Source organism: Mus musculus, chromosome 14 (genome assembly GCF_000001635.26).
Source record: "Mus musculus strain C57BL/6J chromosome 14, GRCm38.p6 C57BL/6J".
Lineage (NCBI taxonomy): Eukaryota > Metazoa > Chordata > Mammalia > Rodentia > Muridae > Mus > Mus musculus.
This window is the reverse complement of record NC_000080.6, coordinates 72,840,369-72,865,469: the sequence shown is the minus strand read 5'-3', so window position 1 is coordinate 72,865,469 and position 25,101 is coordinate 72,840,369. Positions and strand designations below refer to the sequence as shown.

Here is a 25,101-nt window from a genome sequence, read left to right as displayed (position 1 = left end):
CAGGAACTCAAAGCGTGTGCCTGAAGTAGAAACCTTAGAAGGAAGCTGCATCCTGGCTTGCATCTTCTGGTTACTCACATATATATAGCCCAGGAGCGACTACCTATGGACAGTACTGCCCACAGTGGGCTGAGGCCTCCTACATTAATTAGCAATTCAGAAAATGCCCCATAGACACGCCCATGGGCTAATATGGTCCAGGCAACCCCCAATTGAGACTCCCTTAGATAACTCTGAGGGGAATCAACTTGACAGTTGGAGCTAAGATGCACACATGGGCACATGTGTGTGTGCGCGTGCGTTGTGTGCATAACAAATTCATTTGTAAGTATTTCATAGATGATTTTGCATCTGTGTTCATGGATGTAAGTAACTTACCTTGGGCATGATAGGTCTGGATAATTGGGTTGGTAACTGGATTTTAAAACATGATGTATTGCCTTTATGATTGTCCCCAGGGGAGGTTTTTGTGACGCATCTGTGCACTTTCAGCCTTTTACATTTGGAGAAACAAAGTGAGTCCCCTTTGAGCCTTCTGCTCTGTTTCAGTTCCTGAAAAATTTTTGTGCTACCAAGAATGTGTAGTTTTGACTCTTCTCATTTAGCTCCCTGTATGTTCAGACAGAGTTGTGTAGATATAGAAACAGTTAATCACAGTCATAAATTCTATTCCCTTGAAGCAAAAATGGAGGAGAAAGACTGACATTTCGTTGAAGATAAAAAGTAGTACTTGGCTATTCCATACCATTCCAGTTCTCACTAGGATTCTCTGGGGAAAACGGTGGTCAAATTCCACAGAATAATTTTAAATGAATAGCAAGAAGATTTCACAAATATGAATAAGAAGATACATATCCTATAATAATGAAACATACAATAAGGTCAATCTAAAAGTGATGCAAACGTTACATGGGAGAGAAGAGAGACTTTGGCACATCTCCACTGTGAGCTCTTCATGTTCTCTCTGCTTAGGCCTTTGATGGCTTTATCTCAGTCACTGAAAACACAGCGAGATGTCTTTATCCCCATTTTACAAAGTAGAGCACCAGGTCGCCAACAGACTAAATAACTTCCCAGCCATCACAGAGAGAGACTCATGTCCAGCTGTGTGACACCAGAGCTCTTACCAGGGTGACATGAAACAGAACAGAAACCAGGTGTTCTTGCCAGGAAAGACTCCGGCTCTGTTAGTGAGCCCTCCGAAGGGTACTGAGAAGAAGGGACTGTCCTGGATGCTCGAGGTTTGTTGAATGAGGACTTTATTTGGGGTATGCAGCTCCCTTGTCTCTGAAGTTCTTCATTTATTCTCAAAGGAAAAAAAGTCCCCATGTACCACAGAATAGGCTAACATTTAACAATCAAGAAAGAGTTTCAAATCCCAATGTTTCTCTGTCTCATGTAGGGTTAGAGTCTATATTCATGATTCATCTCCTTGAGGGTTTAGGAAATAGTGTTAAGTAAGATCTGCATCTCCTAAGTGTATTTTACAGATTGTGCTAGCTCTATTTAGTATTGTTGGAGTTGGGGGTTGGGAATTCTGGGTGTGGTTCATTGTTAATGTAATTATGAATGTTAACTATATTAAATAATTACATTTAAACTCTGGATCAAGCCTATTTCCACAAAATTCTCTTATCATTTTCCAAGCCTTAAAATATGATTATGCCCTATGACTCTTTAAGAAGAAGCATAGTGCATACCCTTTCTTATCTCACTTGGCTCCAGAACACTGTTTGAGGATTTTTTTTAGAGGCCAGTTATCTGTACAGTAAGACACTAAATCACTGGTCTCATGTGAGGTTTAATACAACCAGTCAACCCTGTGGGCTTGTCCCCTGGTGAATGTCTTGTTGAAGACATCCCATTGCAAGGGGTTGTTACCTAGGAGAGAAATTGGTCAAGATGACCTTCAATGTTTTTCACAGTTCTTGTGCCTGTGAAAACTGCAGTTCCTTTTTTTAGAAAGTCAACAAAATGTGTTCTGACATTGTGACTTATGATAAGGCTACATACTCCGTCTTCGCTCTGTTTCTTGGCCACAGCTCCTGTAACCTTGGAATCTCCAGAGTGGTCAGTATTGTTTCCTGTGTGAGTGAGATGAGTGAAGAAAGGGTGCTGGATCACTTCAGGATGGAGTTGTGGGTTGCTAAGGAAAGCAACCACAGTAACACATCCCCACTTCCGGTAAGAAGGGTTGTATTAGTCTGGTGTCTGTTAATATGACAAAATATTCAAGGCTGGGTAATATATTTTTTAAAAGGATTGGGGGGTTGTTTGTTTATTCTTCTCAGTTCACAGTTTCAGAGACTGAATACCCAAGATTGGGCAACCCCATTGGTTTGGGCGTCTGGTGAGAGAGAGCCTTCTGGGAGATGACTTCACAGTTGTGGGAGTATATGCAAATGAGATCACAAGAGGCAGGAAACCAGAGACCTTCAGCAACCAGCCTTGTTCTTTTCATGACAGTTTGCACTTGAGGGAACTAATTGGGGTCTCAAGAGAACTACATTAATCTTCTCCCAAAGGCAGTACCCCCAGTGACCCAATTTCTTCACTCTAAGCTTCTCCTACGACGACTCCATCCTCCCAAACCTGCCACACTGAGCAACAAGCACGTGAACATTTAAAGTGGCAATTCCATCCCAAACCATAGAAGGGACTAAAGTTTCAGTTGATTAGCAATGGTCAGTGATTAAACCTAATCCATCATGCATCTATAATAATGTCTCCATTAAAAAGTCAAATGGACAAGGTTCAGAGAGCTTCCATGTTTCAAAATATCGGAAGGTAATGTAAGTGTTTCTGCTAACATGTAAGGTTATCCTGGGTCTCGGAAGCCCAGGAACCATCCAGCTCGGAAGGGGGAAGGTACCCTAGTGGGAAGGGCATCCTGAGACACAGGGGCCCAGGAACCACACAGCTCTGAGGTGGAACAGTGTCCCAAGGGAAGGGTATCTTAGGCCACGGGAGCCCAGGGCCCTCAGCCCTCTCTCCTTTCTCCTCCTCCTCCTCTCTCTTTTTCTTTTTCTTTTTCTTTCTCTTTCTCTTTTTCTCTTTCTCTTTCCTTTTCTCCTCCTCCTCCTCCCTCTCTCTCTCCCTCTCTCCCTCTCTCCCCCTCTCCTCCCTCTCCTCCTTCTCCTCCCTCTCCTCCCTCCCCCTCCCCCTCCCCCTCTTCCTCTCCCTTTCCCTCTCCTCTCCTCCCCTCCCCTCCTCTCCTCTCCCCTTCTTTTCTCATCATTGCTTCTTTTCTTCTTGGTTTCTTCCAATGAGGGAGTCACACAAGCAGTATTTCTCATGAAAGAGATTTATTGGAGGGTCCAGTGTGTGGAGGAACAAATCCAGGGATGGCTGCCCTCTGTTCCTGGGAGCAGACAGCAGGGAATTGGACAAAGGGGCAGTGCTTATATAGGGTTTCTGAGAGGGCAGAGCTACTCAGAGCAGAGATTTCTTGAGTGAGGATTGATAAGATTTCAAGTCCTAAGCTTGGGGGTGGGGGGGGGAGGTGCCTCAGGGATTGGTGGGTTTTCCTGTTCAAGGATTGGTGGGTTTCTTGCTCAGGTATTTGGTGGTGGTGGTGGTGGTGGTGGTGGTGGTGGTGGTGGTGTGTGTGTGTGTGTGTGTGTGTGTGTGTGTGTGTGTGTGTGTGTGTGAAGCTTAGGGACTGGAGGGTTTTCCTACTCAGGGATAGGTGGCTTTCTTTTCACTCCCTTTCCCTGAATCTGGCCCATGGGTTAAGGTAAGGAGGTAGGGCCTACTACCACTTTGAACACTTTTGTGGCACAGCAGCTTTTGTAGGCCATAGCTCAGGGACTCCAGATAAGAGAATGATCCACAGATGTCATGAGATCTCTCCACCTCCTTTCCCCATGTTGACACATGTGTCTTTTCCATCAGTGTCCATTATAATAAATGAGGAAACACAGGTTTCTCTGAGTTCTATGATCCATTCTGGCACATGAGTTATTGAAAGAGAAAGTGTCAGGAACCTCCAGTGAATAGTCCGTTGACCAGAAGCACAGACAACCACCTAAAAGGGGTGTGCTGTCTCATGGAGTTTAAGTCAGAAGTCAAGACCATTGCTTTTGAGAGTACAGTAGTGAAAACTAGTATACTGTCATTTGTCTTGTTTTGTCCTGACTTAACTCAAGTGGCATTTTCTAACTAAGTATATTGATTATATAACATTTTGGAAACTACAAGGAGACTGCAATAAAATGGCTTAAATAAAACCAAAACCAATTTCTTCTATAATAGTCCAAAGGTGACCATTTTGGTTTGGGATGTGATTCCTCAGGGTCCTTGTTCTCTACAACTTGCTCTGCTCCTCTAAGCCTCTGTACCACTTCTAGATGGCTCAGCTGGCTGAGCCCCTGTACCACTTCCAAATGGCTCAGCTGTCTCACTAGCATGCTGCATTCCATTGTACAGTAAAGGGGAGACCCAAAGAAACAATTCCCTTCAATTAAATAAGGGGAAAGTTACCTATGTCAATTTGCTCACCTTTCACTGGGAACAATTTAATCATGCAGTCATACCAAGCTACAATGTCGGTTGGGTAGTCCATTGTCTAAGTAGGTGGTTTGGAAGAGCAATACAGCAATACTGCCATACTTCTGTTGGGCCCATCACAATTCCATGATTGCTCCTTGGAACAATCACTAACATTACTGAAAAGTAGAAAAATATGCTGTGTCCTTAACAGTGACTGATACACAAGTTATTCCAGTTGATGAAGCACAGACCTTCATTAGGACGGCAGATTATCTGTCAGGGCTGAAGGATTAGTAAGCAAGTCTAAAGGTGGTACAGGGACCGTAAACACTTTGTATCCCTTGTGCTTTGCAGGCTCCTCAAGTGCTCTTTTATTTATTTTACTTTATTTACTTATTTATTTCATTTGTTTTTTTGTTTTTTCAAGACAGGGTTTCTCTGTGGAGTCTTGGCTGTCCTGGAACTCACTCTATAGACCAGGCTGGCCTCAAACTCAGAGATCTACCTGCCTCTGCCTCCCAAGTGCTGGGATTAAAGGTGTCTGCCAGCACTCCCCAGCTTAAGTGACCTTTTAAAAATGCCTCATGAGGGAAATAAAACTGTCCAGTTTGCTAGTTATATATATATAACTTCAACATCAGTGGTAGTGGGGAAAAGAATTTAAATAGGAAACCAATTTTTAGAGGAAGAACTCTCAATTTAAGCGACCATTTCTGGTTTTGAGATAGGAATTCATTTGAGAGCAGGTTATATAGATACAGTGAAGCAGACCCCTCTGGAAGCAGATCTGCGGGCATTCCAGCCTTGCATGTTTCCCTCGATCCGTTTCTGAGGATGTTGTCTATGCCTCTTGTATTTGAGAGTCTTCTCTTTGCCTTAGCATTCTTAGTGTGGCACTGCTGACAATTTTCTTTCCAGGGCCAAGGACACAGTCATGTCTATAGAGAAGGTAAACTACAGTCAGCAATTTGGGGAAAAAAAGAACTCTAAATATCTCTCCCCATCTATATTAGAAGCTCTACAGTCTTTTAGGAGTGTACAGGGATTCTAAAGTTACAAAACTAGGGATTCTAGACTTTTCAAAAAGTCTCTGTTAAAATGGAAGCACTTGTAGGAGAGAATAGCACATTTGAATTCTCTTCAACCTTAGACACTGGGATCATCTGAAGTACTTTTTCAAAATTATGAGTGCTTGGATACCACTCTCTACCAACTAAATAGTAATCTTGGGAAATGGACCCTGGGTTTCTATTTCCAACTTTCTAGAAGATTCTGTGTGGTAAGGGGAGTTGGGGATTTATGATGTTTTCAGGTAATGATTTGGAGATTTGTCTGTGATGGAGTTGGGTTGAGGATTGTGATTGGGAAGAAGGAGAGAATGGGAATAAGTGGGCTCTGGAGGCTCTATGGGAAGTTCAAATGACAAGAATCTTGCTTAGGCTTGTCTTGTTGGAGCCAGGAAGGCAGCTCAATAGTAGATCACTTGCCCAGCATGGGCAAGGCCCTGGGGTTGTTCTCCAGCACTACAAACTGAATTACAGTAAATAATAATGATAATGATAATAATAATAATAATAATAATAATAATAATAAGAAGAAGAAGAAGAAGAAGAAGAAGAAGAAGAAGAAGTAGAGGGAGAAGAAGAAGGAGGAGGAGGAGGAGAAGGAGGAGAAGGAGGAGAAGGAGGAGAAGGAGGAGAAGGAGGAGAAGGAGAAGAAGGAGGAGGAGAAGGAGGAGGAGGAGGAGGAGGAGGAGGAGGAAGAGGAGGAGGAGGAGGAGGAGGAGGAGGAGAAGGAGGAAGAAGAAACATTCAGTCCTGTAGGGAAAAGAGCTACTCAGATGACTTCAGAAGCTAAGAAAACTTAACAGACTCAGGAGGCTCAGAAAGTTACTAGATTCACAAGCTCTGCTCCAAGGTTATAAAAGGAGTCAGTTGCTGAGGATAGGAGACACCTAGGTAGAATTTCCTACAAGTTGAGTAGGAAGCTGTAGGATGCAACTGGTTACCCTAACTCATTGCTGCACCAATGTAGATGGCTGGAATGGCTTCTTTGGTCTGTCACTGATGTCCTGCCTGGTGTGAAGAGATGCTTGCTCTTTCATACATCCCCAGGGAATGTGACATTAAAACACCAAATATGACTTAAGCTGATCAATCAAGTAGTTTTTCCTTTTCTTTTCTACTATAGCTTCCAATCAATAGGACTTTTTTCAAAAAAAAATTTTTTTAGGTTTTTTTTTTTCATTCTGTGTATATCTGAAGAAGACTATGTATATTGTGTTTAGGTGCCTCTGGAGGCCGGAAGAAAAAACTGGATCCCCTGAAGCTAGAGTGTGAGCTGCAACTGTGAGCTGTCCAATGTGGAACCAAAGTTGGATACTCTGAAAGACAGTGCATGCTAGTACCCACTGACCCATTTAGCTCCTCCTCATCCTAGTTTTTTTTTTTAATAAACAGCTTTAAGAAAAGAGGAGGTGACTCAGTAGGTAAAGTGATTGCTGTGCAAAAACAAGGACCTGAGTTCATTCCCCAGCACTCAAACAGCCAAGCGTGGCAGTGCACACCCATAATCTGACAACTGGGAGGCAGAGACAGAAAGACCCTGGCAGTTTGCTAGCTATCCAGTTGTGGTGGTTTGAATGAGAATGCCCCCCGCCCCCCATAGGTTCATCTTGAATGCTAGTAGGTGGAACTGTTTGGGAGGGATTAGAAGATATGGCTCTTGTTATAGGGGTGAGCTTTGTGGTTTCAAAAGCCCAAGACAGGTCCAATTTCTCTTGTTCTCTGCTTCCAAGTTTCAGATAAGATGTAAGCTCTCAGCCACTACTCTGGTGCCATGCCTGCCTGCCTGCTGCCATGCTTTCCACCACGATGGCCTTGAACTCTAACATTCTGGAACTATAAGTAAGCCCCCAGTTAAATGCTTTATTTTATGAAGTTTATGAATTGGCTGTGATATCTCATCACAGCAATAGAAAAATAACTAAGACATCGGTTTATCCAATCAGTGAGTTCCGTGTTTAGTGAGAGACCTTGTCTCAAGAAACATGATGGAGAGCAATATAAGAAGATATCTGGTATAGAACTCCAGTCTCTACACATATGCACACACACACATCAGAGAGAGAGAGACAGACAGAGAGAGAGACAGACAGAGAGAGAGACAGACAGAGAGACAGAGACAGAGAGAGACAGAGAGAGAGACAGAGAGAGAGAGACAGAGAGAGAGAGAGAGACAGAGAGAGACAGAGACAGAAAGAGACAGACAGAGAGAGAGGCAGAGAGAGAGAGAGTTTTCTGGCTATTGCTAATTTATATTCAAGTTTTGTTCCCAAGTTCTTGGAATATTGAATAAAGTTATTTGTTAGAGTAAATATTCTATGGTAGAAATACAGAGAGCTATGCTCTAGACTCACTTCTGTCACAATTATATAATACAACTTTCCACTTATTTTAAAATATGGATATTCATATTTCATCTACAAAGTGACTCAGATGGACTCACTGACCTTTAGATTCATTCCCAGTCTAAAATTCTTATTCTTATTTTATTTGTATTCAGGGTTGATTTCTCTATAGCAGAGCAAACTGAAGTCCACTTCAATTTATTCCTGCATTTCATAGCTATATTGCACTCTTACCTGCAACATGACTGTTGAAATCATGTATGTCACAGCTTTTCTACCAGACCCAAACTCCTTACAAACATGACCCCAGTGACTCTGCAGCTGACTTTAGCATAGTCACTTACTAGCAGCTGTCTTATAAAAGAGTCTGTAATTACATGTTTGGTGTTCTCTGCCAAGTCAAAAGTCAACAATTTTTGGAACAGGAAAAATACTGTTGGCAAACCTAGCTTCTGAACCCCTGGATCTCTGTCTGTCCCCTGCGGTGACATGCTTGCTCTGTTAGTATTGGCCTTTTTATTGATTATCTATTACATGTAGATATGATGATGGCAATAAGACAAATAATGCTGTAGAAGCAAGACTGTTTTCTCCACAAGAAATGAATTAAGACACTTTAAAAGATTGCAGTACAAAATTAGCAAGGATTCCAGGAATTTAGGGTGTGTGTGTGTGTGTGTGTGTGTGTGTGTGTGTGTGTGTGAATTAGAGTAAAGAAAGATACTTCCACAGGTAGTTCTTGGGCATCCCAAAGCCAAGAGATTAAACTTTATCCCAAAGGCTGGGATAGAAGTGTGCTTTAGATACAGAAAAAAAATTGATGGGAATTGTCTCATTATCAGCTCTATACACTTGATATTTCCTACCCTATAAATACTTTTAATTTGTATTTATTCTCACTCCTGGAGAGAGCTTGGAATACTGCAGTCCTGAGATCCACAGGGCTTAACATGCTGCCATGTGATGGTTTCATATGAAAAGTGGCTCTGGGACAATTTGAGGGGAACAGTATGTGAGATTGAAAGCACAAGAGGACCCAGCTCTTCAGGGAGGTAGGGATCAGGGATGAGTCCACTGCTGTGCTGCTCAGGGCCAACAAGCCAGCAGGAGGCACGGCTATTCCCACCATTGAGGATTCTTCTGCTCTTGGTAGGAATCTGGAAGTTTTAATAAATAGAAGACAGTCTGCCATTTGCTCTGATCTTTCCCTTTTTGACTCAGTAAAATAGAGTGTGGCCCAGGAATCCAGAGTTCCATAGAAACATGATAGATGCTTGAGTTCATGCGGAGATCACTGGCCACTGCTGTCCATGAGCCAGGGACTCAGAATTGACTTCCCAGCAACCTAATAAAACACTGTGTATAGATTGAGGTGATGACCTGGGCTTCAGTCACAGTCAATCTCCTTTCCTCTTGTTTTCCCTCCTACTGATGCAATTTGAAGCTACTTCGGGAAAATTGGAATCCAAGGACCCTAACAAACAGAGTAGCAGTCTTTAGTTTATTTGATATTATTTTTTAAAAATCCTTGACTTGACTACTTCTAGAAAAACTCCTAAGTTAACTATGACCAAGGCCCCTATTTCTGAGCCACCTCCCAACTTGACCCAGGCACCTGTTTGGGTGAAGGGTCAGTAGAATACCTTACTACAAAACATGGTGTCTGAAGTCACTGAGAGGCTGTAAATTTTGGTTCCACCTCCGTAGTTGTGTGGCATTTATTTAATAACTCTTGGTCTCCCCCTCTTGCCCTGTAAAGTGGGTTTTAGTAATAGCTCTAACATCATAAAGTTGTTGTGAGGGTCAAATATGTTTCTTATGTAAAATGTTTAGACCAGTGTTCAATAGACAGTATTTTTATACACAACTAATACTGTCCAGAAGATGCTGTCATCCACATGCAAGATGTGATATCTCAAAAAATTAAGCAGGCTTAATCACATGAGGTTACTGTGGTGTTTAGAAGTAGATGAACAAATACTAATATACTTAAGCCCCAAGGTAGGATGACTACGGCAGTGTCCAGTAACTTATAAACCTGAGAGTCTCCCTCATCCCTTTGTCTTGAATTAATGAGCATCCAACATAGGTTTCTGCAGCCAGTGAGATGGCAGATGGATAACGGTCCTTGCGACACAGTCCAGGTGATCTGAGTTTACTCACAGGAATTACACTGTTGAAAAAGAGAACAGACTTCTGAAAGTTGGCCTCAGACTCCCAATCCCCTCCCCCCCCACATATACATACATATATACATACATACATACATACATACATACATACATACATACATACATAGACACAGTCACACACACAGACACACAGACCTACACACACACACATACATACATACATATACACAAACAGACACACAGAGGCATACACACACACACACACACACACACACACACACACACACACACACAGAGATGTTAAAGAAGAAAATGTCAAAATAAATTCTTGAGGATTCATTTTGGCCCTTACCTCTCTCTTGGTTCAACCCAGAGACACAGTAGAGTGGCTTCTATTTAGAAATTGCCTCTGTCCAGTTATTTTCAACAAATATTTTATTTTCTTTTTGTTTTCAAATTCATGCCCCAATTCCTTCCAGATCTGTCCACCCAACTTTGTGTTTCCCCCATCCATCAATGCCGATTTGTGCTGCCCATGTATTCTCATGTGTGCGGCCTTCCACCGGAATGCGTTTAATTTATAACAATGTGTCAGATCCAGCTGAATCATACTATTTACAATAATTTTACCTAAATCAGTTTTAGTTTAATTAGGAATGAATGACTTTTAAAATATACAGTTTTGTATCAAACAACACAAGAATTATTGGTCAGAAGATATAATTTTCAGCATATTGCTGCAAATGAAAAAATATCAAAAATCTTGTTAAAAATACAGGCCCAGAAATACTCAGATTAATGTTTGAACAAATATCCAGCCCTTTGTGCTCAGCCAAGGTGACACATGAAATTACATCAAGTCCTACCAGATTTACAGAGTCAAAGAATGTAATGGGGTTTGTCCAAACCACCCAAGCTATTATGGACAGTAAGGCAGACCATAAGTTGGCTGTGGCAATATGTGCTGGAGCTGCCTGTTAACTGATGACTGGGCCCATCTGTTCTCAAGTCTGCACTCAGTGGCCTTACACTGGTAGCCCACCAGGGACTGTTTATACTGCAGAGACATAAATCAAGGATGTCCTCAAAGAGCTTGCTCACCATTACACCATTAGGTGTGCCAGCTTTTTGTTAATGCCTTTAAAAGCCTATAATTTGGTTTAGTAGGGATAATATTAAATCAGAAAATGGAATGCGATCAAACTCAGGGTACATGGGGATTGTCTCCATGGTTCTCAAGGACACCAATCCCCTCAGATGTTCAAGCCTTCAACACTCAAAGCTGTTTTATTTCCAATATCTTATGTAATCCTCTCATACTGTGAATCATTTCTAGATTGCTTATATCTACTGCACAGCAAATGCTGTAAAAATTTTTTTGCTACACTGGATTGTACAGGAAATAACAACAAGGAAAGCAGTCTGTATGTGTTGAGTACAGATGCAATTTTTCCAAATTGCTCTCATTCATGGTTGGTTGGATCTACAGATAGAAGAGCCTGAAGGAAGGAGGACTGACTGTATTTCAATTCCAAAAGCAAACACAAGGTTGAATGATCCTAAAATGTAAATTCCTATCATGGGATGCTCTTACGGGACAAGGCCAAAGTATCCAACACTGGCAACTGTCCCCTATGCTCACTTAATCTCTTAATTGATCTACACACAGCACACATACGCACTAGCTCATTTCTTTGAGAAATAATTGACAAATTGTTACAGCTAGACAACCTACAAGATACAGTATTGCATACCTGTAATCTCAGTACATAGAAGCCCAAGGCAGGATGATAGGAAGTTCAAAGCCAGCCTATCTCATGGTCGGGGGTGGGGAGTTAACTCGCTGACTCGCATGTCAATCTTCTCTAGAAATACTTTCATGGACACTATGTGCTTTCCCAATTCCGGAGCATTCTTCAGTCTAATCCAGCTGTCAAATACAATTAACCATCACGAAGGCAAGCAAACAATTTCTTTAACAAACACACACGAAATAGGACAGAAAGATGGAGGTAGGAACAATTTCAAAATTGGGACTTCTCAAACTTTGCTGTCATCAGAATCCCCCTGAGGGCTCCTTGTGAAGTCCCCATCCTGGCTTTTTGGGTCAGTCATATCACCCCAGGTGACACAGTTGTTTCCAATCGGGGAACCACACTTAAGAACTATTGCATTAGAGAGGCCTTTGAGACAATGTCACAAGTTATAGTCTATGAGCTTTATTGGAATCTTGTATCAATTGAAAAAATAGATGATTGTGAAAATTTTAGTACTGATTCATTTTTTTTTCATCTTGAGAAATTGCTGCTCCTTTCTTTATAGACATGGCAATTATGTTCTAATTATTCTGATTGGAAGACTGTTCTAATTTTAAAATACGCAGTGAAACCTTTTGGGTGAAATGGCATGACATCTGTGGTTACTGTGTTTGAATGCCGTGTCCTTCCAAAATTCATTTTGAGTTTCATTTGTCTGAAGTGCTTGGGACCAAGAATGTTTCAGATTTTTAATTTTAAAAAATTTTGAATATTCTTTTCTGAGTGACCAATTCAAAAATACAAAGTGCAAGCTAGTTGTCACCTACTCACAACCCTAGCATTTGGGGCTAGGGACTGGGACAGTGGTGTCACAAGCCTGAGTACCTTCTAGAATACACAGTGAGTTTGAGGGCAGCTTTGGCTTACAGTAAGGCTTTGTCTCAACAACAAAATTCAAAATCCTAAACTTTTAATGGGGTTAAAACAGTTGTCTTCAACCTTTCTAATGTTGTGACCCTTTAATATAGTTCTTCATGTTGTGGTGATCCCCCATCATAAAATTATTTTTGATGCTATTTCAAAACTGTGATTTTGCTACTTTTATGAAATATCACCTTATACACCGAACATCTTATATGTGACCCTTGTGAAAGGGTTGTTTAACCCCTAAAGGGGTCTTGAACCAAGGGTTGAGAACTGCTGGGTAGGAATGTTAGCCACTTTTCTGTTGCTGTGATAAAAATACCATAATCGAGAGCAACTTTAGGAAGAAGGAATTTGTTTGGCTTTTGGTTCCAAAGGGATAAATTCCATCCATGGTGGCAGGAACGTGGCTAGTCACATTTTTCTCCATCCACAAGAAGCAGAGAGATAGACCATGAACGGGAGTAAGGTTACAAACCTTTGGAGTCCACCCCAGTGAAGCACTTCCCCAGGCAGGATTTTACTCATCACTGGCTAATGACATCTTGATATTGTAGGTTGAGAATCTCTAATTTGTAAATCCCCAATGAAAATGTTCTGAAATCCAGAAGTGAGACTTTGAATGAGAAAGGCTCCCCACAGGCTCATGGTTTAGAACCATCTCTCACCAGTTGGTAGTGCTGTTTTGTTATAAAACCTGTAGAAGGGCAACTTTTAAGATAATTATTTAACTAGAAAAATCTCTAAATTCTGTCACATACTGTTGTAAATCAGATGTTAAAGATAAAAGCTCAGGGTAGCCCTTTGTTCTGACAGAATGCATGTGGCGTTCCTGCAGGACAGAGCTGACCACTGCCTTTCCCAGATTCTCTGTCCTTCATTGTAAAGCCAACATCCAGGGCCAGGTAGCCTGAGGGGAAGGAACAGTGTTTCCCGCTTCTTCCTTCTATGACGTCACAATAGGGATTAGGTTAGAGATGCAGACACCTACGAACATATTACAAACACTTAGAATAAGACATTAGCAAGATGAGACCTTGGCTCATTGGTTTTATGTTTGTTATTTTAGATGAATGTATTTCCTCCATTCCCAGAGACAAATACTATCACCACCATTGAAAACCCTTAGGCTTTGTGGCTGGAGTTAAATCAAAACCTCAAACAGAAAATTAACCATTGACAGAGCTTTCTGGTTTCTAAAACTTTCTGGTTAAAGGGACATTTAAAAAGGAATGGGGTAAAGGGGGAAAAGAGAGGAAGAAAAATAGAGATTCATCAAAATGTCCCAAATAGTGGATTTTTAAATGAAAATTCCGTGTACTTATTGTTTGTTCTAAAATAGGAAATAGAGGTGGTATGTGGTGTGTCAATGAGCCTGTTCTAAAACATTTGTTAACTGCCCTCGAACTGCTACTATTGGGCTGCAGTGTTCAAAACAATCACAGAGTATTTTTCAGCCAATAGAAATGACTAAATTTTGAGTTAGTAAATTTTGCTTTGGTGCCTATGACACGGGAAACTTTAGTCTCCTTATTGCACTGATGTGAAAACAGTGGCTCTAAAAGATTATCAAGCTGCCTGGGATCCCAAAGAGGGGAGATCTAATCCAGTAGTTCTCAGTCTGTGGGGTGTGACCCCTTTGGACGTTGAATAACCCTTTCACAGGAGTTGTGTTGACTAAGACTTGGGAAACCAGATGTTTTCATTATGATTCATAACAGTAACAAAGTCATGGTTATAAAGTAGGAGTGAAAATAATGTTATGGTTGGGGAGGTCACCACAACTGTATAAGAGGGTCTTAGCATTAGGAAGGTTGAGAACCACTGATCAAGTCTATTTCCCCGTCCCCCATTTTTATCACTAACAGCTTTGTCAAAGCCACTGGGTACAGTTCTATGGGTTATGATGGGCAAAGCCACCCAGGCTGAGGGAGGAAGCAAAGGCTGAAATACAGGCCAGCCTTCGCTCACTAGGCCATGAGACTGTTCCTGGAGAGGACACCTTTGCTAAGTCACACAAAGGCATTTTTATGAACAAGTGGTGGCTCATCTCCTTCACCAGTTCCTCAATCTGGGGAATTCTTACTCCAAGGAGCCAATGTTCTTGGAATTTCACCCTGTGTTGGGCTGGATAGTTGCCTAATAGAACCAGAAGTGGGAGTTGTTGTAGTCTCAAATTTGAAAAGCTGACTGAATGATACTAGGTAGGATGGCCTGTGTTGAGACTGTGGAAGGTTTAAAAACTGAAGCTGTGTGCTAAGGGGTGAACAACTGTAAAAATCCACTAAAAATGATCTATAACTTCACATTTGCCTTAAGTAAACTGTATGCATGTGATTATTTTTATGTGTATGAGTGTTTGACTCTACACATAGCTATGCACCTTGTGCACGTGGTGCCCACAGAGGCAGGAGAGGGGATTGGATCTGACGGAACTGGAGCTATATATAGATCATGGCAAACCACTCTGTGGGTGTGGTGGGTGTTGGTCCTAACAACTGAACCATCTCTAGCTCTAGGTGCCTGTACTTTAAATAAAGCTGGCTCTAGAATGCTGTGACCAGATCCACACCTCCTTCAGGGGGAGGCCATCTACTAAGTGCTTCTATATAGTTTGGGAATAAATTGAGTCATAACCCAATTAAGCCAGTGCATGCGATCTGAAATTTTAAGCGTCAGAGTTGCTTTGTAGGCTTAGGGAACCTGCACATTTCCACAGAGCCCTTCACTCAGAAGGTTAGCCACTCCAGCCCAAGCGAATGATGAACTGTTGTCATTCATATTGAAATTCATAATATCATCTTTGACCTTCTGTCCTGTTAAGTGTGTGGGGAGGAGATGAAGTCCTGAGTGAATAGATATTATTGACAGGCACTTGGCCATGTCAAGGACTCCAGTATCTCGGAACCAGGGAAACGGGAAGGCCTTGCAAAGTGGAATGTTGAGGTCTTTTCCTAGTACAGGCATGGATGCTGATGAAATTTAGCATCAGCTGCAGCTCGCTCCACATGGATGTCCACATCCTGCGATGTCCACATTGTGCACAGAAAGCATCAAGCACAGCTTTGTCCTCCAAGGTTAGGAGCAACCTGAGACTGCTCCTACACAGATTTCCTGCTGAGATCTGCCATCCTTGCTACCTATAACAAACTCACTTAGTTCCTGTCTGCCGTAAATGCTTCATGGCCCACTGGATCCCAGTGGTCCCATATGTGTTTTTATCCTTTCTTCATTCTCTATTGCCCCACTGAGTTAATCCCTAAGCCATGCTGGTCATGGCAAAGATGGCAGATTCATAAAGGGGACCTACGTAACATGTGTCCACAGTTCCACACCACTCCATCAATACGTAGCATATGTCAGAATTCTATACTCACAGAACTCTAGGGACCTACCCTATATGGGAGCTCAGCAAGATTCTAAACTTGTGACAATGCATGTTTCTGCTGTGACTAGGGAGCAAGGAGGGAGAAGGACTGTCCCCAAGAGGTCACCCTCTTTATTTGAACCAGAATAGCCTTCAAATGTGAATAGAAAACCATGGCCTTTGAAGAAATGTAAGTCACCTATTCACTCTATATGAAAAGTCTGATTATTTCACAGCCACCATGCTTGGAGCTCATGACCGTGTGGACTGCAGACTACTTAAGAGGAGCAGAGATAACTAGAAAACAACCACATCAACCGAGGCCCACTGCAGCATGGAGGACAGTTTGCCAAAGCTGGGACCCTGGCACACATGACTCAAGGGCAGCTCAACAAGTCAAAGGGTGTCTCTTCCAAGCAGCTTGGCTGGGCTGAGAGATGCTCTATTGGTCCTTACTCATAGCAGAGGCTTGAAAAGGGAGGGGCTTCGGGCTTCTTAGTTTTAAGAAGCCCCCCACCCCCCATCATTTCCCTGCAACATGAAATGTTATGTCTCAGGGGAAATTGCCAAACAATGTGCTCCCATATCAAGACATGGGTGGAAAAGATAAGTCAGACTTGGGCAGTTTACTGCTGTTCTAAGGGGAAAAAATGCACACCTGTGTGAAAGTTGTGATAGGCCAGCTGTGTTAGTGATCCCAGTTCAACATTTTACTTATGTAGTTCAAGCTGGCATTGGATGAACAAAGATGAACACTAAATCCCATGTCTATTTGAAGTTTTCATTTCTCTTTAACCTGGTATCATATCACGAACTTTACAAATTACCCAAGCCAGCTGAGAGGCGGCAGAGCAGGAAAACAGTGGCCTGCTATGTCCCTGTGATAGATGCTTTCTTGTGTTTATAGATGCAAATAGAGCCATTCCACCTTCTCAAATACTACATGACAATGGGGGGAGAGGGAAGGACATTGCACGGTTCCCCCAAGATGACAGTTAGAAGCAGACTTGACCTGCAAGTCCAGCATCACCTTCCAGGTATTTCTACCACCTCTGCAGCTGTTCCTTTTAAGCTGGGATAGGAGGCAGCATTCCTATTTTCAAAACAGCAAGTTCATAGAATGACCAAAGTAGGCATATTTGCTGCGACTGGCTCCCAGAAGCTTTGAAAGATGGCATTTTGGCATTTTGTTTGAAGCAATTAAACATATTTTTCTGCGCTTAAAATTTCCTCCTGTCACTGAAGAGTCTAAACAGATGATGAGTACCGCACAGGGAATCTTTGTGGGAAACCCTTACAGCTAAATGTCTATTTGTAAACCCAGCTGGTTTCCAGTTTAAAATATTTAAAGGAAAGAGAAATAATGTGCTTTATTTAAACATGAACTGAGGGAGGCCCAGGTCCCATCGATTGTCTGAGGGTTTAAAACTGCTATGCTCATAGAAGATATGGGGTCAGATGATCAGGCTGGGTAGCAGCAGACAAAGACTAGAGCCTCCTTTGGAGTGTCCTGACAATCTTGGTAATGGTTGACAGAGAAGTAAACACAAGCTGCCCTCTAGTCTTTTAATTCCCAAGTGGTAATTACTGTGAGACAGCTCTTAGCCACCTTCAGAAAAATCTGCCTGTACAGTCACAAGATACGGTATGCAAACCAAACCAAACCATCAAACAACAAAAGCAAGCGAATCTTGGAATGTTCTCCGTTAAATGCCAGCCGCAGATTGAACCATCTGTAGCTCTCGTGCTTCAAACTCCTCCTCCATTCCTATCCCAGGGTGTTTTGTTTACGGCCCACCCTCCCTTTACCTTTTGTCCTGCAAACCCAGAAGTCATCTTCTGCTCCTTACAGATTGGCAATGGCCACACCAAAGGTCAGGGTCCATTGTTGAGAGAGGAAGTACGACAAGCATACTAGCCTCAGCTAACATCTATTGAGCCCCTTTTCTGGGACTTGTTAGATACTGATAAAACTTCCCAACAATTCTCTGAGATAGGATTATTCCATTTGAAGATAAAGATGCAAAATCTCGAAGAGGTAAGCAGCTCACCGCGGGGCAGGGGGAGTGGATGGGGTGGGGTGAGTGGGGTGGGTCATATCAAATCGCAATTCAAAGCCAATCTGATTATCAGTTCCCTAACCGTAAAATGTTCAAGGAGCGGTGTGTTTACTGTTTCCGGTACCGCCGTCCTTTTTCTTTTCTTCATATTATTCACTCTTGTTGGCCCGTGCTGCTAATGTTATAGTTAATTTACGCAAACACAGAAGGTAATATGCCAAAGCTACTTTCATCAAGGCTTTCATCAGCCAATGGCTATCTAGGGATTAGACAAAGGTACCCGCCCCTTGTTTTGGGTGCTCAGATCTAGGCCAGGTATTTTCAGGGTTTCGGACGCTTATTTAAAGAACTGAAAAGAAGGGCTCACAGAGACGTGCAAGCAGTAGCATCGGTTAGAAAAGAAGGCATTTTGAACATTGATATCAGACCACGTGTTGTGGGTTCTCAAGGTACTCGCATTGCATTGTGGGATCTAAAGGAAGGAGAGACTGGTTACTAAGCGGAGCAGTTTGGGTGGTTCTCAATTTTGACTGATAGGTTATGTCACATAGCTACTCCTTTTTCCTACTGTGCGTGTCTTTTCCTATAGTGCATCTCATTTTTAAAATCGTGTGAACACCCGAATAAGCACAGGCCTAGGATGGTAAATAATCTTGGGGATTCATTTTGAGGACAGTTTTCCTTACTGCACAAGTATCCCACGCCAATTCCAGCCAGACTGGCCTTTCCGGCCTATCTTATACTAAGATACACGGGTAATGTACTCTAATAGACACTATCTACATTGGATTGTAGTTAGGAAAGAAGAAACCTCCCCTCTCCCCGGAGGGGTGTACATGTAGCTCAATGTGCATGGGCGTGGGAGGTAAGGAGTCGGGGGTGGAGAGGCTGGGATTTCTAGTTGCATTTGTTCGGAGAGAGCTGTGTGTGCCTAGTATATGCAGGTAAAGAAGCTAGGCAATCCGGTGCATCATTAAAAGAGGGACACATACAAGCCCAATTCTGGCAGAGTCCCAGGTTGCTAAGGTGGTTCCTGGGCTAGCCTCCCTGCTTTGAGCCAATTCCCTGTGGCTTTCTTTGATGAATACCCTCAGGCAGGACTCAACCTCTGCTCTGCACAAAGAGGCTCTGGGCTTGCCAAAGTGGCTTGAATGGTGTTTACTTGCAAATACAGTCATTTTACATGACAGTCATATCGTGACATCGTAGGGTTGCACACCCGCTGTCTGTTTTCAACCAACAAAAACAGCCTCATCTAACACATTCATATGCATGTTTATGAAATCTTTTGCTCTGAGACTCAAGTCCCAAGAGATTTTTTTTGAATAAATACTAGAGAGCTGGGTGCTGTGGAATAAATTCATTAAACTTAATAACCCTTAATTGGTAGACATGTAGGAGAAAGCTCTGTGTGCCTGATACAAGCATGTTCCTGAGAGAGAGAGAGAGAGAGAGAGAGAGAGAGAGAGAGAGAGAGAGAGCAGGATATTGCTATTAGGGAAATACATCTAATCAATACAGCTTGCCTGGATACAACTCAGGCTGGTGGGTAAAGGCAAGCACTGGTCTCTGCTGGGTCTGCTTTGAAAGCAGTGGCCTCATTCTGACCCTGATGTTAATCTTTTTCTCATTTAACCAAGAGTTATGCTGCTTGTCACTTGCCACATATAGCCACTAATGTAGAAAACTGAAGAATTTGCTTTGTTATGAGGAAAACCCTTATCACTAAGCAAGTTTCTAGGATTTATATCAGAAAATAAAATCTCCTCTGAACACATAATAGAAGCTAGTCATTTGGCATGCCAATATCCCTATATTAAATTATATTAGAGTCTTTATTTTTCAAGGAGTATTAGGTCAAGCTGTCTTATCAAAATCTAATTGAGTGAAAAGTTCTTTCTATCTGCCAGGAACCGAGAGTATGTTTCCCATTGGCATAAAACCGGTGCCTCTGAGGTGAACCTTCAGAGCTCACGTAATAGTGGCCTCCATTTTGGATGGCACACACTCAGACTGCATAAATCTCAGGCTAGAAAACACCCCGGTGAACTATCACGGTTTTGCTAGCCTTCACTAACTGGATAATAGAGCTATAATTTAGTCTGAAGTGTGTATGGGGAGGATCCATGCTGGGAATGTGAGCCTCAGAGGGTGCAGCCATCATGCCACTAATAGGAAGCCACACTCCTGTCAGCAAAATCCTCTCAAGTGGAGAGCTTCCTTCAGGATACACTGTGCTGAGAGTTAAAAAGAAAAAAAAAGTTTGTAAGAAAAGGAAGCAAATGTCAAACAGATAGCAGATTTATTTTCAGAGTTATGTAATACACACACACACACACACACACACACACACACACACACACACAAAGGCCTGCCACAGTGCAGAGTTGTCATGGTTACCTGATCTCTTATCAAACAGGAGAATCAAGCAGGGGAGGGAAACCTGGAAAATAGAGTAACCAGAGAGGCCTGAATCTTCAGAGAGCTCTTCTCCAACTGGGCTTGTTTGTGAGTGCTTAAAATAGGAGACACTTTCTGCTGCTTTAGCCAACGTTTTTAAGGAACTTATTTCGCTGTGTCGAATGGGGCTCTGTCCTGCTGTGTTTTTAGAAAGATGAAAACATGATGTCTAAAATGTCATTGTTCGCAGGGATCTCCACATGAACAATAACAAATGTACCTGTACATTTTGTTTTCTTCATGCACTAAAAGAAAACATCTTTAGAAATGCATAAAGTTTGCTTTGTTTTTTTTTAAAAAAAAAAAAAAACCTTAAATTTCACTACTTCAAATACTTCAAAGTATTTTTTGTGGGGGTTTCAGTTTTAAATTCTTTAAAAATTTCTAAAATCATTATTTTTTACCTTTCACTGTATGGGTGTTTTGCATGCACGTGTGTCTGTGTACCATGGCACCTATGGAGACCAGAAGAGAGAATTAGATCTCCCCTCCTCCCCAGAATTGGACTTATAAATGGTTGTAAACTCCATGTGAGTACTGGGAATAAAACCCAAGTCCTCTGGGAGAGCAACAAGTACTTTTAACCACCGAACATATCTCCAAACACAATCCACACACACAACAGCAGTTTACCAAGAAACAGGCAATCAGAATGCATATACGGTGGCAGTGTGCAAAGGCTAAGCCTAGAGGAGATGGAAATGTGGCTGCTTATCTCAGGTATTTGAAAGGGGTGCGGTGGGGAGGTGATGGGGAGAGCATGGCCAGGAGCAAAGGATCAGCAGTTTAACAACTTCTCAATCACTCCAGTTCTCAAACCTCACAGTGGAGAGGCTTGAAACCCAAGTGGGAAGATCTTCAATATGGGAAAATAAGCCTTAGTCTTAGTAATTCTGACGTCTCAAGAATTAACACTCTGAAAACTTGTGTGATGGCTAATACTAATTGTCACCTTGATAAGGTCTAGAATCACCTAGGAGGCAGACCTATGGGCATGCCTGTGGTGGACTGGGTTAAAGAAAGATGAGAAAACTGGTCCACTGTGGGTGGCAGCATACCCTGGACTGAGATTCTAGACTGTATTCAAAGGAAGAAGGGAGCTGCGCACAGGCATTTATCTCTCTGCCTATAGATGTGATGTTGCCAACAACTTCTGGTTCCTACTGCTTTAACTTTCCCACCGTGATGCAACTGTGTGCCAAAATAAACACTTCCTGAAGTTGCTTTTTATCAAAGTATTTATCCTTACAACAGAAAAAGTAACTAGAGCACATTAGTATGCACTAAATGTTATTTTAGATGCTATAGTTTGATATGTTACACAGACAACATTTCCATGAAATGACATCTTCATGAAATTCAAAGAAAATAAGTTCAGATAAGATAGTTTATTCAAAGACTCAGAAAGCTGTCTTCTTTGTTGTTGCTTAGAGGACTTTGCTTGTTTGTTTGTTTGCTTGCTTGGTACAGGGTCTCCCTATTCAAAATCACGATCCTTCTGCATCAGCTGGGCTTGCAGGTGTGCCAAACCCAGCTTAATGGCTTCCTTCTAAACTCATTTATTTCATCTTCCAAGAATAGAGCTGGCAAAGGGCTAAAGGAGTCCCACCTAGAGTAGTCCCATTGCAGACGAGATGTCTTAGAATGCATATTGAAGGTACATTCTTTTCATTTCTGCTTTATGGTACAATTTACAGCCTGTAGTTTTGCGTATGACGTGGTGTAAAGTCAAGCTGTAGTACCTGTATGTTTTATTGCTGTAGAGCAGTGGGGACTCTTTAAACGTGAGTGACAAAGAAGGAGGCTTGAGGGCTGGCAAGGCTCCCCAAAGCTTGGTTGTTCTCAGGGTAATTGAGAATTGATTCCAATTTTTCCTCTAAAATTTAGGATACAGAAACATTTTCAATTTTAAGCTGAGAAGTCTTTGTTCATGGGTGTGTGTGTGTGTAACTGAAATGTGTTAAAATAAGTTGATCCTATCTATAACCAATTAGCCATGGAGGAGAGGAAGAGTATCCAAACCCATCTGTCACTGGGAAGTCAGTCTCTGTGATACATTAGTCATCTCTCAAACATTTATTTGGGGTCCAGTCCCAAACCTGGAGTCCTAGACCCCATGAGTAAGAGGACAAACTGGGGGAGGCAACGGCAGGGTGCTGGCACTGTCCACAGAACCAGGCAATTTAAGACTTAACTCAGCCGCTAAGAAATGAAACATGGGGTAGCTTCTTGACTTGAGGTTTTCGAGTTCGGCGTGCTTAACCCTACGAGCAAATCCTCAGGTTGTTTTTCCTGTGACGTCTATAGAATCACGGGATCATCCCTGTGATGCACACTTCAGGGAAGCTTAAGGGGAAGCTGAGGATGACTATGACACAGCAAATGCACCCATCTGTCACACTGCTTGCTCTTCATGTGATATAGAGGCCCTGAGTCTGCCTCCCTTCCCTTCTTCCAGCTCATTTTTTGAAGGCACTAAAACCAATACTGCAAATAATAGATTCACTTCCATTTTCTTTTTTGTTATTTTGGGTCTGACCCTCTTCAACAACAATTTAAAAAAAAAAAAAGCCCTTATTCAACATCTATACCACATAAAAAGAAACCACGGGGTATCTGCAGAACTAGATTGGACTTCTCAAAGTTTATTTCTTTTGATAAGAAACCATGTTTTAGTGGAGGGAGGGAACTTTATAGCAGGAAGCTGAGATTTCAAATTTTATTCCAGTTGTATTTTTATTAGAAACAGTATTATTTTTTCTTTGCAGAATATAAAATACCAAATTTCATATTTCAATTTCTGTAAAGGCCCCAAGATCCAAATCCAACATTGAATGTGTGTACTTGACCCTGTATCCCATTAGCATTAACAGTGTGGCTTATACATAGAGATGAGGCAACACATAGCCACCCACCACCAGCATGAATAATACATGCTTCTGAGAGCCTTGAAGCAACGTGCTGCAGAATTCACTTCTTTAATATGTTGAGCACATCTAAACTGTAATAAATAATAAAAATGAGATTAGTCCCTAAGGTGTCTCTATACAATTTGGAATCTTAGACCATTGCTATAAATTCTATCTGTGTACATTGAAACCCAATGTTCAAAATGGAAAAATAGATGTGTTATAACTATAAACATACAGATGCTCATGATTATTTATACTTATATACTTAGGAGCTTTTGATATAAACTCATGTACCATAGAAGAAGCGGTAGCTAGTAGAAATGGTAGGTTACATAAAATCTTAATATGGTGTGTTTTCAAGGGATTTGACTCGATGAGCCTCATCAAAGAATATTTATTTATATTGACTAGAAGTAAAAAAGCTTATTTTATGTTCTAAGCAGAGTTTAGATAAACGGTGCCAATCACAGGGTATCCTTGTGACATTATCAGACTCCAACCAAAGCTTCCCACAGTTTACTTCTCCCAATGGTCATTCTCTAAGGCATCTCCTCTTCCCTCAGGTTCTCTGAAACTGGCAGGCCTGAAGATCAAAATCTACTTAACATCCAAAGCCACTAGACTCAAAATGCAGTCCATTAAAATGTCCCGAGTCCAATAGCCCTTCATGATAAAAGTCCTGAAGAGGCACTGAAGGCATCATGTTGTAGGGATGGGGACTCCAGTGACCCACACCATCAGGAACTTCTACCTGGAGAACAGAGGAGAGTAGGAAATCAGCAAGATGAAGCCATCTACACAGTTCTCAAGCACTCTTATCCCTGCAGCCTCCTAAGCAAGCAGCTGAGACACCATCCAGAAATCAAAGAAGTTGCTAGAAAAGGTAAAAAGTTGTTGTCATTACTAAACAATGTATATATGTCGATCCTAAAGTTCTGGCATCTTCCTTGCAAGTAAAAGATATTGAACCATAACAAGAACCAAAAGAATTCAGATTGGAGATATGACATCACTTTGATATGAATATTATGGGTGTTTCCAAAGGCAAATTACTATTATAGAAGTATTGACCCTTCTCAATAACCATACATTTTCTCAAGAAAGACAGACAGCTGGGAAATACTACAAAAGAATTCTATTTAGAACTAAAATATGTAAATTCCCTTCTCAACTATTTAGTTACTTTTAATGTCAAAAATCTTTCCTTTTGAAGAAAAGAAAGTAATATGATCAAAATGAAGAAAACCACAAAACAACTTATGTATATTTACAATCTCTGTGTTCTTCTAATATACATATTAAAGTGTGTGTGTGTGTATGTATTTTAAAGTCCTCAAGAGACTAGGGACATGAGAGATGTACCACAATATAATAAAGGTGATTTACAGCAAACCCACAGCCAGCATTGACCTAAACAGAGAGAAAAATCAAAGCAATTTCACTAAAATCAGAAAAAAGACAAAGATGTCCACTCTCTCCATACCTATTAAACATAGTACTTGAAGTCTTAGCTAGAGCAATAAGAAAGCTGAAGTAAAAGGCATAAAAACAGGAAGAAGAGAAGACAAAGTATCTTTATTTGCAGACTA

At 41.6% G+C, this 25,101-nt stretch overlaps 1 protein-coding gene and 1 long non-coding RNA gene across 2 annotated transcripts; one reads left to right on the top strand and one right to left on the bottom strand.

Moving 5' to 3' along the window:
- Positions 1-1,976: 1,976 nt before the first annotated feature.
- Positions 1,977-24,751, top strand: Gm4606 (predicted gene 4606). The gene is given in 7 exon segments (XM_030248219.1): positions 1,977-2,184; positions 24,076-24,308; positions 24,311-24,427; positions 24,430-24,562; positions 24,565-24,632; positions 24,634-24,705; positions 24,707-24,751. Coding segments are annotated over 6 exon segments (519 nt in total). The 5' UTR covers positions 1,977-2,184; positions 24,076-24,224.
- On the bottom strand, positions 5,168-13,604 carry Gm41206. The gene is made up of 4 exons (XR_874816.2): positions 13,192-13,604; positions 11,787-11,962; positions 9,939-10,073; positions 5,168-5,429 (listed from the first exon to the last, which is right to left on the bottom strand). It is a non-coding gene; the product is annotated as a predicted gene, 41206 (long non-coding RNA).
- Positions 24,752-25,101: the final 350 nt, after the last annotated feature.